The 15,280-nt window shown below is 48.1% G+C and overlaps 1 protein-coding gene across 4 annotated transcripts in view; it reads left to right on the forward strand.

Annotated features, from left to right (window-relative positions):
* Positions 1-15,280, forward strand: part of SHISA6 (shisa family member 6) — a gene marked incomplete at both ends in the record, with an annotated part of 269,709 nt that overhangs the window by 127,470 nt on the left and 126,959 nt on the right. For 2 of the 4 annotated variants that reach the window (XM_081161725.1, XM_081161726.1), the window contains one exon: positions 238-333. The exons of the other annotated variants lie outside the window; for them this stretch is intronic. In XM_081161725.1, the coding sequence (XP_081017851.1) occupies positions 238-333 (96 nt within the window). The remainder of the gene's footprint in view (positions 1-237; positions 334-15,280) is intronic. 4 annotated transcript variants of the gene reach the window in all.

The raw sequence follows: 15,280 nt of genomic DNA on the forward strand, positions 1-15,280 counted from the left end.
TTATATTTGTATGCTATATATTACTATATAAATATTTATATGATGAAATATATATTTTTATAAAATATATATCGTATATTTATATATAAATTTATAAAATTATATATATATTTTTTTACTGACTGCTTCTCCTGCCTGAGTTGGGCGCTCGGGCCACCCCGCGGCGGGGGAGCCGGAGCCGCAGCACGCGCCCGGGTTGTCGTGGATGCGCAGGTAATTCTGCCCGTCTTCTTGCAGGACATTATGGGAAAGATGCTCACCGAAGTGGAGGAGCTGATCTCCATAACTTCATCTCGTCCGGATTTGTCACGTTAGGAAGAGGACACTCGAAGGGTACAGTGGAAACCGTTTTTTACTAAAATACAGAGGTTGCCTAGGGACCCCCGATGTGAAACCCGAAGATGGTGTGGAGGCCAGAGGAGTGAGTGGGGTGGTTCCGTCGCCGGCGGTTCTGGTGACATGCGTGGCTCTGACAGGAGCGCCCCGGAGGTCACGGGGGTGACTTTAGAGGGCAATAATAGACTTCCAAGAGACATCCACCCTGCTCCGCCCATGCGGCGGGGCGGGACACGGCGCCGGCCCCCGGGGGAGGGGACCGCAGGCGGCGCGGTGGGGAACACCGCCCACGGAGGCGGCCGCGCTTCCAAAGCGTTCGTTGTCTTCTTGGCTATTATTCCTTTTTTTTTTTTTTTAAAGCCACGTTTTCTAATCTGTTGTCATGCTGTGTACTGTGGGTTGCAAAAGCCAGCATGCATGTCGAGTTCCAGCGTCCGCAGTGTGTCTGTGCAAACTCTCTATGGTGTGGACGCCAAGGTGGCGGCTCCACAGACCTTCAAGCCGCAAGATGACAGCTACTGTAGCATTTCTGCCGAGCTGCTTTATGACCCAGCTGAGAGCTTGCAGAGCATCCGTGCAGGGGTCTGGAATCCTCGATTCTGTCTTTTGTTTAAACAGAGTCCTGCTAGTGTCGTGAGCATTCTGTCACATCAAGAGTAACTGGCCCTCTAACTTCCTTGATTACCTTCCTGACACCAGTGTACTGTTATAGAACAACTGTGAACTCTGTCGCAGGGGTGCTGCATCCCTGCCTTCCTCTGAAATATGTGTCTGTTTTAAGTGTGAGTGAACAAGGAACTTTGCGATATTTTCTTACATTCCATGCACCTACTTTTTAAATTCCCTCTGTGATGTTTGTTCATCCTATAGAGAAAAAAAAAAATCTGTATCTGTGTATGTATTCTCTGTTGTGTCTGTTTGTGTCTAAATAAAGTTTATTGAGGATACAGGTGGCATGTGTGGCTAATAAGAGTTGCAGAATCACATGGAGACCAGCTGGCCCCAGAGGTGGAAGTGGGCTACACGGTGAACCAGTGAAATACACAACCCTTAGTCGTCCCCGTATCAGCTCAAACCTGGCTGGCCGACCCCCGGGCCATCCACTTTGTGATAATTATCTATCACTTGTGAAACAAATCACTCTAAAAGGTAGCATTTTAAAATAATAATAAACATTTATTATCTCCCATAGTCCCTGCAGGTCAGGAATTCGGGAGCAGCTGAGCTGGGTGCTCCTGGCTCGGGGTCCCTCATGAGGTTGCAGTTGAGGTGTCAGCAGGAGCTGCATCATCTCAAGGCCTGGCTGGGGCCGGAGAACCTGCTTCTCACGTGGTTCTCTCACATGGTACCAGCTGTTGGCAGGGGCCTCAGTTTCTCCCTATGCTGTTTTCTCTCTGATGACTTGAGTGTCCTGACAGTATGGTGGCTGGGCTTCCTCAGAGAGGGTGATCCAAGGAAGAGAAAGACAGAAGTCACGATGTATTTTATGACCAAATCTATTGGCTGCACAACATCATTTTCACAATATTCTGTTGGTTACAAAGTCAGCCCTATTCAGAATGGGAAGAGACTACGCAAGGGTGTGAATAGCAGGTGCCAAGGATCATTGAGGGCCATTTAGGAGGCTGGTTGCCATGCTCCTACAACCCAAAGAGCAGAGCTGTCAACAGCACGGCGACTCTTACTAAGGTTTCTGAACTGCAGTGGTTTTCCACCCGTATCCCTCCTCCTTGTAAGTGTGGTTTACCTTGAAACACCAAACAGTTCAATCAATAGAACTCATTGTATATGTGTATATGTGTGTGTGTGTGTATAAGTCTATATGTATGTGTGTGTGTGTGTATATATATGTGTGTGTGTGTGTATATATATATGTGTGTGTGTGTGTGTGTATAAGTCTATATGTATGTGTGTGTGTGTGTATATATATATGTGTGTGTGTATATATATGTGTGTGTGTGTGTGTGTGTGTGTGTGTGTGTATATATATATATATATATATATATATATATATAGTTATAACTTTTGGTCCACACATTCATTCAACAACGTTTCATAAGGCTTGCATGTGCCAAGCAATATTCAGAACTAAACAGAATAGAATCTGTTCTTATGGAGCTTATAATCCATTGGGGGAGCAGACAAAATCAGTTCTCGATGACAAGTGCAAGGAGGCAGGGAGCTCCGTGGCCGGGAGCACTGCTGTCTGCGAACGCCTCCTGGATCAGGTAGCAGCTGAGCAGAGGCCTGCATCCCAGGCAGAGGCAACCCGAAGGCCCTGAGGTGGAAGCCTCCTCGGTGTGAAGAAGTAGGCGGGAGGCAGGGAGAGTGCGGCAGGATAGACGAGGCCAAGGGTAGAGGGAGGCGGGCTCAGAGCCCAGCGGAGCCAGAGCATGCATTTGTCAGGCCGTGGGCGTAAGCCTGCCTTCAGGTTAACTGGACCTCCATCAGAGCAGCATAAAGGCCATCCTCTGTCGTTACCTGTCCCTTGGGTCACTGTCACCGGGGGCATCCAGGAGGCTCACCCTGCCCTTGTGTGGAGGCTTTGCTGTGGCTGCTGCTTACTCTCTCCCCACCTTACCTTGTTGGGTGGCCTTACCCAGCCCACCTGGATGCGTGGCCTGTCCTGTGCCCATCACCTCTGCCAGGTCTTTCTTCTCCATTCTCTTCCACCAAAGGCTCCGAAACCTCCCCGTTCCAGGAATGTACCTTGTGTGTATTTTCCTATTTAGGTAATAACTAAATTTCATGAGCACAGAGACTGGGGGTGGGGGGTGGGGACAGAGGAGGGTGCTTTGGAAATGAGGATTCCCTTCTAATATCAGGGTCTCCTTAGTCCCCACACAAACCTAGGTCTCTGCAAAAAGGCCAAGCTCCACTCTCCCCACCTTCAGAGCGAACCAAGTTGAACGCTGAGGGCACCCGTAAGGAAACCGACCCCCTGTGGGTGCCCCATGGGAAGGGGCCACGCAGAAACCTCTAGCACGGCACCAGTCTCCGTCCTGTGTATTTAATTATCTTACATTCCATCCCTTCCTTTGTTTATTCTTTTGTTTCAACTCCAGTTCCTGCCCTTTTCTGGTCCCCCTTCCTTTATTTATTATTATTTTTTCTTTTGTCCTGCATTTGCCTAAGGCCTCTGGGGGCACATGGCCACTGTGTAGACCCAGCGTAACTCTCAGAACTAACGGGGTAGCCAACACGCGCTTTAGATGATACCGTCACCCTGCCCGCCCACATCACCGAACTGAGCGCGCACCTCGAATGGGACTGCTCATCTAAGAACGGAGCCTGGGTGGGCCCTGTTCCGAAGGGCACGGTAGCCGTCATTGGGAGCTGGGATGACACTTGTCCCATGTTCCACTGCATGGGCCCCAGAGGCATCATGGAGATAGACATGTCCTTCAACTTCAGAGAGCTCCTGTTATCCCCACGTTACAGGTGAAAACCTGAAAGTAGAGCGGCTGAGTTCACTGCCCCAGGTCAGCAGCACACAGTTAGTATGTTCCCTTCCCAATCCGGGCCTGTTTCCTGGGATTATACCCCCAGCCACCGTGTATCCTGCCCCGTGACAGTGGGAGGAGCGGAAGTGGTGCGTGGGCGGTGGCTCAGCGGGAGCCACACGTGGGCGAGCACTCGGTGCCCATGGCCGTTTTTACTAGAGGTGCACATTCTGCAAGACAGGGCGTGACGAAAAGGAGATGGACCGGGAGAGGAGCATTAACACGGTGTTCGCAGGGTCTGTCCTTTCTGAAAGGAGGTTCATTCCTCTCTAATAATTTTTCAGGGTCTGACTACACCTACAGAGATGCTATTCTACTTAGGTAGTCCGGTTAAAATCTTTCAGGCAGGTTTTTGTGGGGGTTTTTTTCTTTCTTGAGTCTGGTAGAAAGAGCCAAAAGGCTTTCCAGAAGCCCCTCCACATCAATCGTGTTAACTCCAGTGACCTCCACCAGTGCACCCCAGGCCACCCCAGGTCTGTGTCCCATGGGGCCGTGGCAGCAAGCGCACATGTGCTCACTGCAGCCGTCTCTGTAAGCAGGCAGCTTGCAGAGTGATTGTGATGTGCCGGTTACTGCCGCCCCTCTTCTGGTATTTTTCTCTGTTCACTAGGCCGTTTCCACCATTCCAGGAGCCAGCGAGAGGGTGTGTGTCTGTGTGAGAGAGATAGGGAGAGGGATCCCGAAGCCTTTGCTAAATGGTTGGAGCTCCGAAGCGATTGCCCCTTTGTAGGAGGTGCACACTACTGCCCCCGTGGGCATTCATTTCACGTGAGCACATTTGCTGAGCATCTGCTCTGTGCCAGACACTGTTCTAGGCGCTGAGGATACAGCAGACAGTAAGCGATCATAGAAATAAAGGATGAAAAAAGTATGAGGCGTGTCAAGATGGAGTTAAGAACTACGGAGCAAAATGAGGCAGAGAAAGGGAGGGAGGAGCTGCCGTTTTTAAAAGAGCATCAGAAGATTGCAGGAAAAGGTGACATTTGAGCAAAGACAGAGGAAGTGAAGGATGGAGTCAGCTGGATTTCTGGGGAAGGGTCCCCCAGGCAGAGGGAGCAGTGATGCCGCGCTCACCTGGCCTGCATGGGGACAGCTATGAGACATGCAGACGGAGCTGAGTGTGAGCAGTAGGTTGAGGTCAGAGCGTGGCTGGGGCTTGGACACACAGGGCCCGTGGGGCCATTTAAGGATCTGGTTTCCACTCTAGGCCACATGAAATACAGAATGTTTTTTACCTGAGGCATTTGGCAGATGGAAGACCGTGGGAGGGACAGGGCTTAGACAGAGGTTGAAGGTGAGGTAAATTCATTCTGGCTTCATATTAAGTTTTAGATGCTTATTAATAATCCATGTGGAAATGTCAAGTTCAAGGGAGATGTCTGGCTGGGATATAAATGTGGGCGTTTGACACGAAGCCAGGAGACTGGGCGAAATTAGCTAGGGAGTCAGTGTCACGTCCCAGGTGAGCAGAGGCTCTAGCAGGGAGCCACCGGGCACCTTCACATGGAGAAGTTGGGGCAATGAGGAGGGACCTACAGAGGAGACTAGTCGAGTGTGAGCAGCCGGGAAGCAAGAAAATCATGGCAGTGTGATGTCTTGGAACTCAAGTGAAAAACAAACAGTGTTTCCAAGGGAGAGAGTGAGCTGCTGTTGTAAGCTGTAAAGAGGTCCAATGGGATGAAGCCCAGACGTGAGCCCTGGGTGCGACGTGGATGTCGTTGGTGACCTTGGCAAGAGTGGTCTGGGGTGGCAGTGCACAAATCTGTCCTGATGGAAGCGAGAGAGACTGAATAATGTCTGGGGCATGCTTCCACACAATCTGGGCAAGCCGAGTAATGGGAAGAGGGAGGCCACTCTGCCAGCCTCTCTATCGTGGGACGTGTTTGAAGTGTGTAATGAAAATAGAAAAGAGTTTTAAAATAAGCGAGTGGAAGAAGAGGAATAGGAGACCGCAGGTGTAGTGTTTAGTGTCTAATGTGAAGGAGGGTGGAGTGTGAGGGCAGCAGATGGAAGGGAGTAGGATAGAGAGATTTGTTGGTTTGTTGCTAAGACCAGAGAAATCACAATATATTAGTATGTGCAGGAGTGACCCTGTAAAGAAGGGAAAATTGATAATGCAGGTGGGGAGGGGATTTCAGGAATGAGATCCTTGATGAGTGAGAGCAAATGGGCAAGAGCCCCTACCACCCAGGTGGAGGGGCTGGCCTTAGAGTCCTGGACAGAAGGCAGAGAGCATATGACCACAGATGAGTGCAGGTGGACCTATGCGATTTTGGAAGCAAGTTCATCAGCTGAGAATGAGGGTTAGGGTGACCAGCCATCCCAGTTTGCCCAAGACTGTTGCCGTTTTAGCACGGGAAGGCCTGTGTCCTCAGAACCCCCAGGCTCTGGTGAGTGGGGATAGTTGGTCACCCAGCCAGTCCGGCTTCAGAGCATCATTTTTTTTTTTTTTAAACATATCTTTATTGATTTCAGAGAGAGGAAAGGAGAGGGAGCGAGAGAGACAGAAACATCAATGATAAGAGAGTCATTGATTGGCTGCAGCCCGCAACCCGGGCATGTGCCCTGATCAGGAATCGAACCCCGATCTCCTGGATCCTAGGTAGATGCTCAACCGCTGAGCCACGCCCAGCCAGGCCAGAGCATCATTCTCACCCATCTCCAGAGCCCAGAGTGGAATGAGGACCCTGCTGCCTTGAGCAGACACCTGCACAGCTGCAGGGTGCTCAGAGCCTTGGGACTTCTCTGAGATTACCTGGGAGATGGAGAAAAGGCCAGAATGCAAGAAGTTGCTGCTTGCGAGGGCCATCCTAACCCCGACGAAGCTCCTGAACAGAATGTCTTCATTTTGTCTCAGTGACGCTCCCTGAGAACCAGGCTGGAGATGGCCAATCCCGCTGCTTAGCCAGACTGCCCACGGGGCCTGAGGCAGAAAGTGAGGGAACAGAAGTGGTGGGGACATCAGCAGGTGCTGGGATCAGAGCTGGAAAGTGTCCATCCCGATGCCCTTTTAGAAGTGTCAACAATGAGGGGAGTTGCAGAGATGGCGGCCCTGCTGCTCCAGCCCCCAGAGCTAAGGAGAAGAAACAGTGGTCCAGATGGAGGGCTGGGGGGATTTTCGGGGCCCGGCCCAGGGAGCTGCTCCCTGAGAAGAGAATGAAGCGGAGATGGGCTCCAACATTCCGAGAACATGCAGACGTGAGCCAGTGATGAACCTGGGCAAATGGTTTACGGGGAAGAAGGCCGGGCAGGGAAGCAAAGACCAGAGCCCTCTGGTCTAGGTGATGGGTAGGAGATAGGAGAGGGCAAAGGGTGGGGGAGCTTTGGGTGAAGACAGATTCTGAGGGTGTGGGTGGCTGCGGGAAGGAGAAAGGTAATCAAAACAGGCAGGGGCCTGTTTCAGCTTCGCCAGGTCCCACGGGCGCTGTGGACGTCCCAGCCAGCACTGTTCTTGGTGTCTTCCCTCAACCCTTTTTCAAGCCGCACTGTTGGGCCGAAGCCCCTGCGCCCCCTGGACTTATGCTCATGTCTCGCACCGGCCCATTTGTCTGGGCACTGCCGTGGCTGTGTGTGATACAGGGTTCGGAATTAGTAGGTCTCCTCTTCTAGAGAGAAAAGAACGAGTGTGTAGGCCTCTGCAGAACCTCAGGCCACCACCCCCATGCCAGGACCTGAGCAAGAGCCTATAGACCATCCTGTGGACATAGCAAGGAGACCCCTGAGCCATTTGGCTAAAGAAATCCAGCTTAGATATTTTCACACCCTGGGGAGCCTGGGGAATAAGCGGGTTTGATTTAACCAAGGTGTTTAAAGGCTGGACTCCAGATAAAATGCAGAACTCAGAGGCGTCTGGTCTCCATGGCAGCAGTGAGCTGGGAAGCAAGAGAGGGAAGGCTAGGCCTGGCTTACTTGAGATTGGCCTCTGAGAAGCCCAGTCACCTGGGAGCATTCTTTCCTGTACCTCTCCGAAGACCAAGGGGGGGCAGGAAGGAGTGGGAAGAGAGCAGAGAACTCTTGGGCTCTGGGCTGAGGGCACCCAAGGTGTTAGCTGCCTGCTGGTTCTGATCTGCTACGTGGGACGGCTCCCTTCATTAACTCTGCGCCGCTCAATCCTGATGAATGGCTACATATCGAGAAAGGGGCATTGACTTGGTGCTCAGAGTTACTCAGCAGTATTTCTTATGCCCCAGGCCAGCACACAAAAGCTGCCCCTAAGCCTCACACTCAGGAAACTGTGTGGCATCAGCGGGATTACATATTTTGATAGAACTGAGTCAAAATCAGAAGGTGGCTAATTGGTTGAAATGGATTGCATCAGAAGCTAAAATGAATCTTCGTGAATGTTGAATTCAAGGCTTACCCAGTGAATCCATTTCTCTACATAACTGCTGTTCCAACAAAATAAAAGGAAATAAAGCAAAATAAAACCCAGCCAATACCTTTGAGAGTTTCAGAATTGGGTGCTTAATGGTTGCGATCATAGCCATTTTGCTTAAAGGTAGCTGTTCTACAAAACCCCCTTCTCCAGGTTGGCCCTTCTAACAAGAGCACCCGTGACCCCTGGGGAAGGAGGGAGGGTGCTGGCCCAGGACCCTGTCTCCACCTAGATCACTTTTGGCAGCAGTTGAACCTTGTAGCTCGATCGAGGAGCATGGTGCTCTGGGCCCACTTCCTAAGCCACCCAAGGGGCCACCTTTAAGGTGGTACCACCCAACCTGCCCACTCGAGGCACCGAGGAAGTCGGCCCACCAGTTTTCCTCACCTTCCTTTAACTCACCTCATTCTGATGGCAGAGCTTGGGTTGAACTACCAGGTGATGTGGTCTCTGAGCTGTCACCCAGCTCTCGCTACCTGGGTCAATGGTGGCACAGAGATAGGTTCGCGTTCATCAGACCATTCTCTGAGTGCTGGACCATACGTGTCGTGGTTTAATGCTTGTTTGTGGGCCTGCTGCCTTTGACCCTTGTAGGGTGCTGGGTGGTCCACTGGGACAATCTGCTGGGCAGGTGTAAGGAGAGGAGAGAGAGTACAGGGCAGAGGAGGAGAGTCAGGAGGCACTGTTAAGTCTCCTTGCCTTGGGAAGTTTCAACTCTTACCCATCGGGCACATGTTTGTTCTCAAAAGAGGAGTGACCCAGGTACAGATAGCTCTCCCATAAGCTCCAGTAGTGCAGCAGAGAGAAGTCTTTTTGGCGCATAGAGATCAGAGAAACATCCCTCACTCCTCAGCTTCTGCCAGCCTGACTCCTTTTCTGCTCAGGCAGGACTGGGAAGCACACAGGACGCCTTTAGCACCTGAGTCTCCGTGGTCTCCTAAGTCCCCCTTGGGAGAGGGGAGAGGATCATGTTTTACCAGCAGCGGGCTTGCCCAGCCAGAGGTCGAGCAGCTCGGCCTGTGCTCGCCTTGTTTCCCAGCTGCTCACTGCTGCCAGGTCTGAGCTTTCTCCTGCCATGACCCGCGGCGGCTCAAGTTGGCCCCAGGGGAGTTCTGTGGCCAGAACAGTCTCTTCCTGGCATTGTTCTTGGCACTGACGGTCGTCCAAGTTGGGAATCTCCCCTTCCCATGAGCCAGCCCTTGGCATTGGCTTCCCTCGTTCTCTGCTGCTCACGGCCAAGAGTCTCGGAAGCCCCGGCAGCTAAGCTATGCGGCTGTCAAGTCCCGGGAAGGTGGTAGGGAGGCCGTCCCCACGCCAGCTGGAGTCGGTGGCCACAAGAAGACGGCCTCTCAATCGGCAGTTGCCAGGATTTCATGGTGACCTAGAAGTGGGACAGAATACTGATGTTCTCAGGACTCCGCTGGCATATAACCATAGCACTCTGGGTCTCTGCTTTATGCAGATGATGTATGTGCAGAGTACAGCCCAGGTCCTGCCTGCCTGAGTCATGCCTCAGCCTCTGTCTTCCTCCCCTCCAGATAGTGACGCTAACTTCCCCCATGAGGTGGCTGTCGAAGAAGAAAATGGTGAGGAGAGGGTCATTGGAGTCAGACATGCTCGCTCAGTCCTGGCTCTAGCACTTGCTAGCTGTGCGACCTTGACCTCTATGACATTTATCTATAAAATAAGGTAATGGCTACTCACAGGGCTAGTGTGGAGCTAGGAGATCACGCACCAGAGCACTAAGCACTCGGGCAGTGGTAGATCTTCCTACATTCCCAGCTTCAGAGAGCTGTGGAAACGTATTACTCAGGATAACACTGGGGCCAGCAGCGTGGGCATCCCCTGGAAGTTGGTGAGACACCGAGACTCCTGGGCCCCACCCTGAGCCTACAGAGTCAGAATCTGCATTTTAACGAGGTGGTCTTCAAGGTCACTTCCATTTTTGAGATTCGTTTGCCATGAAGCCTCATTTGATATGTAGCTGAGGAGGGGAGAAATAATTTAAGGAGGAACACTGAGCCCTGAGGGGTGATGCAAGCAGGCCTTCTAAGACTCCAGTGGCCTGCCCGAGATGTCAGAATCATGGAGTTTTGTCTGTTTCAATAAAACTGAAGTATTAGTTGAGCGAAGACAAGGGAGACAGGGCTGCCTTCCAGAAGCCAGGCAGTGCGATTCCTGCCAAATAAATGAGAGGTTCCATAAAATGGATCCTGAAAAGAGTGAGTGGGCTTAAGAGGAAAACATTGCCCCTGAATGGCGGGGTCCTAAGTGGCCTCCGGATGGGGCCGGGATTTGGGATGGTCCCTGCAGGCAGGGAGAAGGGGAGGAGCCAAGAGTGAGGCAGGGGCACACTTCAGAAGGTGCCTCCTGAACAAAGGCCTGGGGGTAGAAATGCCCCTGTGACAGGGACATCAGTGCTTGCAGGAGGCTGCAGGAACTGGAACTAGGACCGCGGTGAATTGGAGGCAGTGTCCTGAATCCTCCCAGGCTCATTAGGAGTGAAGTTCGAAATCCTGGTAGATTGTCACCTTTCTACTCTTCTGTTTTTAACAACAAAATCAAGAAGCGACACAAACACATGAAAAGCTGGCCTCTACGTGAGGCTGACTCCACAGGCAGAGGTGGACATAGAACACTTACCGTCAGCCCGGGTATCTGTCCCCCACCGAGAGCGCCCTCCCCTGTGGGAGTCACACGTAGCTCAGGCTGCAGAGCCCAGGGAGTCGCATGGACTCTCGGGTTCAGTGCTGAGCTGTGCCCCAGACGTGGACTTTCTGACCCGTGGTAGTGATACCGTGTCAGGCCTCAGTTTCCTTGTGTCAGTCAGAGCATCGGAGAAGAATAAGACCCTTTGTTCTTTAATATTCTGGGGTTGTTTCGGGATAAGACGCCTCCTAAATGCAGAGCTACAGCACAGAGTGAGGCAGGCAGCTTTTCTGGCAGAGGAGGGCTGTGAGTTTAAACACCCTCATGCATTCTGAGTGGCCTGTTCCGCTCACACTCGGAGACTCTTGCAGGAGGTCATCCATATAATGCGTACCATGGGAGAGAGGTGATTCTTTTCCCGAGGACAGCAGCAGATTGTTCCAGTTCATACCTGAAGGCCCTTCGACGAGCCATGCGTGAATGTGCGCCTCAGGTTCAGGGGGCCGGAGCTTATGAAGTATCTGTCCCTTGAACAGGGTTGAGGTTGGGTTCTGCTTGTTGTTTATTTTTATTTTATTTTTTTGCTAAGAGCAATTGAACACAGGTGCCTGAACCCTGAATCCATTCAACTGAAATAGAGGGGGCTGTGGCATGGACGCCAGCTCTGCCCAGATCGGATCTCGGCCAGTTTGACAGAAGCTTATGTTTGTGCTAATGAAGGTGTGTGTCCCTCAACAGCTGGCACCCCTAGCCACTCAGGTGCTCAAGCCGAACCCTACATGCTGTCCTCACCACCCCCTCCAAGTCCATTACCATTCCATTCCATTCTCTCGCCCTTGCCCACTGCTTGCCCCCTTCTTAACCAGCTTCCCAACCCACAACTCTCTCCCTTCCCATCTAGACAACTTGCAAAGACCACCTACGAGGAGTTCCATTCTTACCTCCAACATCCTGTCCTCTACTGAGCAGCCAGAAGGATTGAAGTTATTCTAGCTTAATTTAACCTGACCTAATTCAGTTTGCCTAGTCTGACCTAAAGCAGAGATCTGTCAGAGGCTCTCTACTGGAGCCAGAGTCGTAAATACTAACCCTAACTCTTTGGAATGGAGCTCACCCATCCTAAAAATGCCAGCTGAGTTCAGAGCTCTTAAATGACAACGTGTGCATACTCTCCCTCCCTTATCTGTTTGGCTGTTGACATGAGTCAGGAGGAAAGCAAATATGTGGCATGCAAGGCCTGCACCATCTGGTCCCCGCTTACCGCCGGGGTCCCCGAGGATGCTGCTGTCTTTGGTCAGCGCGTCTAGCCAGAACTGGCATGCTTTCTCTTCTTCCCTTCTTAGGAATTATGCGTGAGCTGTTCCTTTTCTCCGGAATGTTCTCCTTGGTCCTTAACAGACTAGTCTACTCATTGTTCGGGTCTCCATTTGAATTTCCCGTTTGAATAAGCGTGCCTTGCCCTTCGCATGGAAATTAGATCTTTCATTATGTTTTCTAATTGCACCCTTACTATTTACTTTCCCATACTGTTCAAAAAAATATTTTAAATGTGTGTGATTTCTTGCCTGATGTCTGTCTTTGCCTCTAACTATGTGAGCAGGGGCCACGTCTGGGTATGATGACCACTGCGTTCCTTGTGACCGGCACAGTGCCTGGCACACAGTTGATGCTCAGTGGGTATTTGTGAGTGAATGAATGGATGAGGAATGAATGGATGAGGAATGAATGGATGAGTGAATGAATGGATGAGGAATGAACTGAAGCAACAGTAGACTGGGAGTCAAGGAACTTGAGAAGTTGTTGCAGATGAATGTGCTCTTGGGAAGATTGCTTCACATCTCTGGGTTTATATCTCCCTCCCTATCAACTTTTTCTACAAGATGCTCTCTAGTCCTGATGGTCCAGGACATGCACATGTGTGCAGATTCACAAGGTCAGAAATGGTGTAGGCACCTTCCCGTGTTCTTTTTTCAGTCATCTCCAGACCTGTGCTCCATCCCCTTACACCTCTGTGAGAATCAGTACCCCTTTGTTTTTTATTTCACTGTACTCTACGGCTCCAGTCATAGGTATTTTAAACACACACGCAAATACAATATATTCACCATTCTTCATCTTGCTTTTTAAAACTAATATGGCTTGGAGATCATTCAGTATCTGCAGAAATAGATCTAGCTCAATTATTTTTTCCCCAATGGTTGTTAAATAATTCATCCTATTATATCATCATATATATAACCAATATTAGGCCCATCACTTGCTTTCTTTTTATTACTTTATATCTTTTAAATGTTTTTATTGAGAAATAATTTCAGACTCACATAAAAGTTATAAATATAATACAAAAATTTCGGTATACTTTTCAAATTCTTCAAATTTTAACATTTCATTACCTCTGTTTTATCATTGTCTCTCTTCGTCTCTGTCTCTTTCTATGTGTGTGTATACATGTTATATGTATATATAAACATACCTATGTACATTTTCTTTTTTTCTAAAAAAACATAATTTTAAAAAAATATTTGAAAGTAAGTTGCAGATATGATGGCCCTTTACCCCTAAATACTTAAGTATGTATTTCCTGATATCAAGGACATTCTCTTACATAGTCACAATATGATTATCAAAACCAGAAAATTGACTTTGATAAAATACCATTGCCTAATTCACATGTACCACTGATGTCCTTTATAGCAAAAGAAAAATGTGTCCCTTGGTTCAGGTGCACATGCTCTTAGGTTTATTTCTAAGTATTTGATCATCTCAGTTGCTGTTTTTAATTGGGGTTTCTTTACCATTATGACCATTGACTGGTTATGTTTGTGTATATGCAGGCTGTTGATTTCTTTGTGTTAATTATGTATCCTGCTGTCAATTTATTTTATTGTTTGAGTTGTTGTTGCTATTGCCATTCCAGGTACACTAGAATGTCATTTACAGATAGAGGTAGTTTTGCTGTTTCTTTACCTTTGTGACTTTAATTGGCTTCTCTTGTCTGATTGCATTGGCTTAATACCACTAATACTATGTTGAATAGTAATAGAGACAGAGGGCATCCTTGTCTCTTTTATGATTTTAGTGAAGATGCTCTATAGCTTTCTCATTACTGGCTTTAGGACCAAAGTAGATATAATAGATAGAGATAGATGATAGATAGATAGATAGATAGATAGATAGATAGATAGATAGATAGATAGATAGATAATAGATAGACAGATATGTAGATATATGTTGATTCAGATTAATTCATGTTTAAAAAGTATCCCTCAATTCCTATTTTCTTGAGCTTTTTAAGGAATGAGTATTGAATTTTGTCAAAAGCGTTTTCAGTATCTATAGAGATGATCTATGATTTTTCCCTTAAATCTATTAACGTGGTGAATGATATTAATGGATATCTTAACATTGACTCAGTCTTGCATTCCTGGAATAAATCTCACTTGGCCATGTTGTATTGTTTTGTTTTGTTTTTATATGGTAATTTGATTCTGTTTGTTAATGTTTCCTTTTTATATTTTGTATCAATATTCATGAACCACAAGGGTCTCTAGTTTTCTTTCTCACACTCTCACCATCATGTTTAATATCCATGTTACACTTGCTTTATTAAAGAAACTGGGAATCTTCTTCAGTCATGTGCCCAACGTTGGGACTATGTGGCCTTTGAAGATTTGAAATAATTTTCCTATAACGTGATCACGCCCCAGTGATTTTGGAGGGTAGTTTATTAATAACTTTCACTGCAAAATGTGTGCTTTTTGCTATTTAATTAATTTTTAAATTTTTCTATTTAAGTTGGTTGTATGTTTGTTTTTTCTTTTCTAGTAGTTACCTTTGTGCTTAATGTTTAGTGCTCCTTAGTCTCAAGTGTTAACCTTTTCCTTCTGGTTTATCAGTTTTTATTGAATCCTTTAACTTATACCTTTTTCCCATACAACAATCAGTATATTTATTCTACTTCCTCCCTACATTTTTTAGTTGTATTATTTCTACTTTGGCACATATAGCATCTGTACATTAGTAATCTATCCTCCAAACAACATGTGTTTTAGTCTTTGAGTTAGATAGATACAAATAGAGATAGGTAGAGAGAGAAATAGGTATAGAGACAGATATCTGTATTGTAAATTTTTCCCATTCATCTCATGGTAGGATGAAATGCATCTTCCAATAGATTGCAGAATGGATGCAGAATTCCCTGTTCTTATATCTTGAATCTGTTGTTCTATAGTCTTGACACTTGAAAAAACGTTTGCCTAGTGGTAAAATTCTAGGTTCTCACTTTCTTTCCTTGAGGCTTTTTTTTAAAATGCTGCTCCATTGTTCTCTTGCTTTGTATGTTATTTCTTGAGAAGACTGTTGACAGTTTAATTCTTCTAACTTTGTAAGTTATTTGATCTTTTTGCTTGAAAGTCCT

The sequence above is a fragment of the Miniopterus schreibersii genome (genome assembly GCF_964146895.1).
Source record: "Miniopterus schreibersii genome assembly, chromosome: 16".
Classification (NCBI taxonomy): domain Eukaryota; kingdom Metazoa; phylum Chordata; class Mammalia; order Chiroptera; family Miniopteridae; genus Miniopterus; species Miniopterus schreibersii.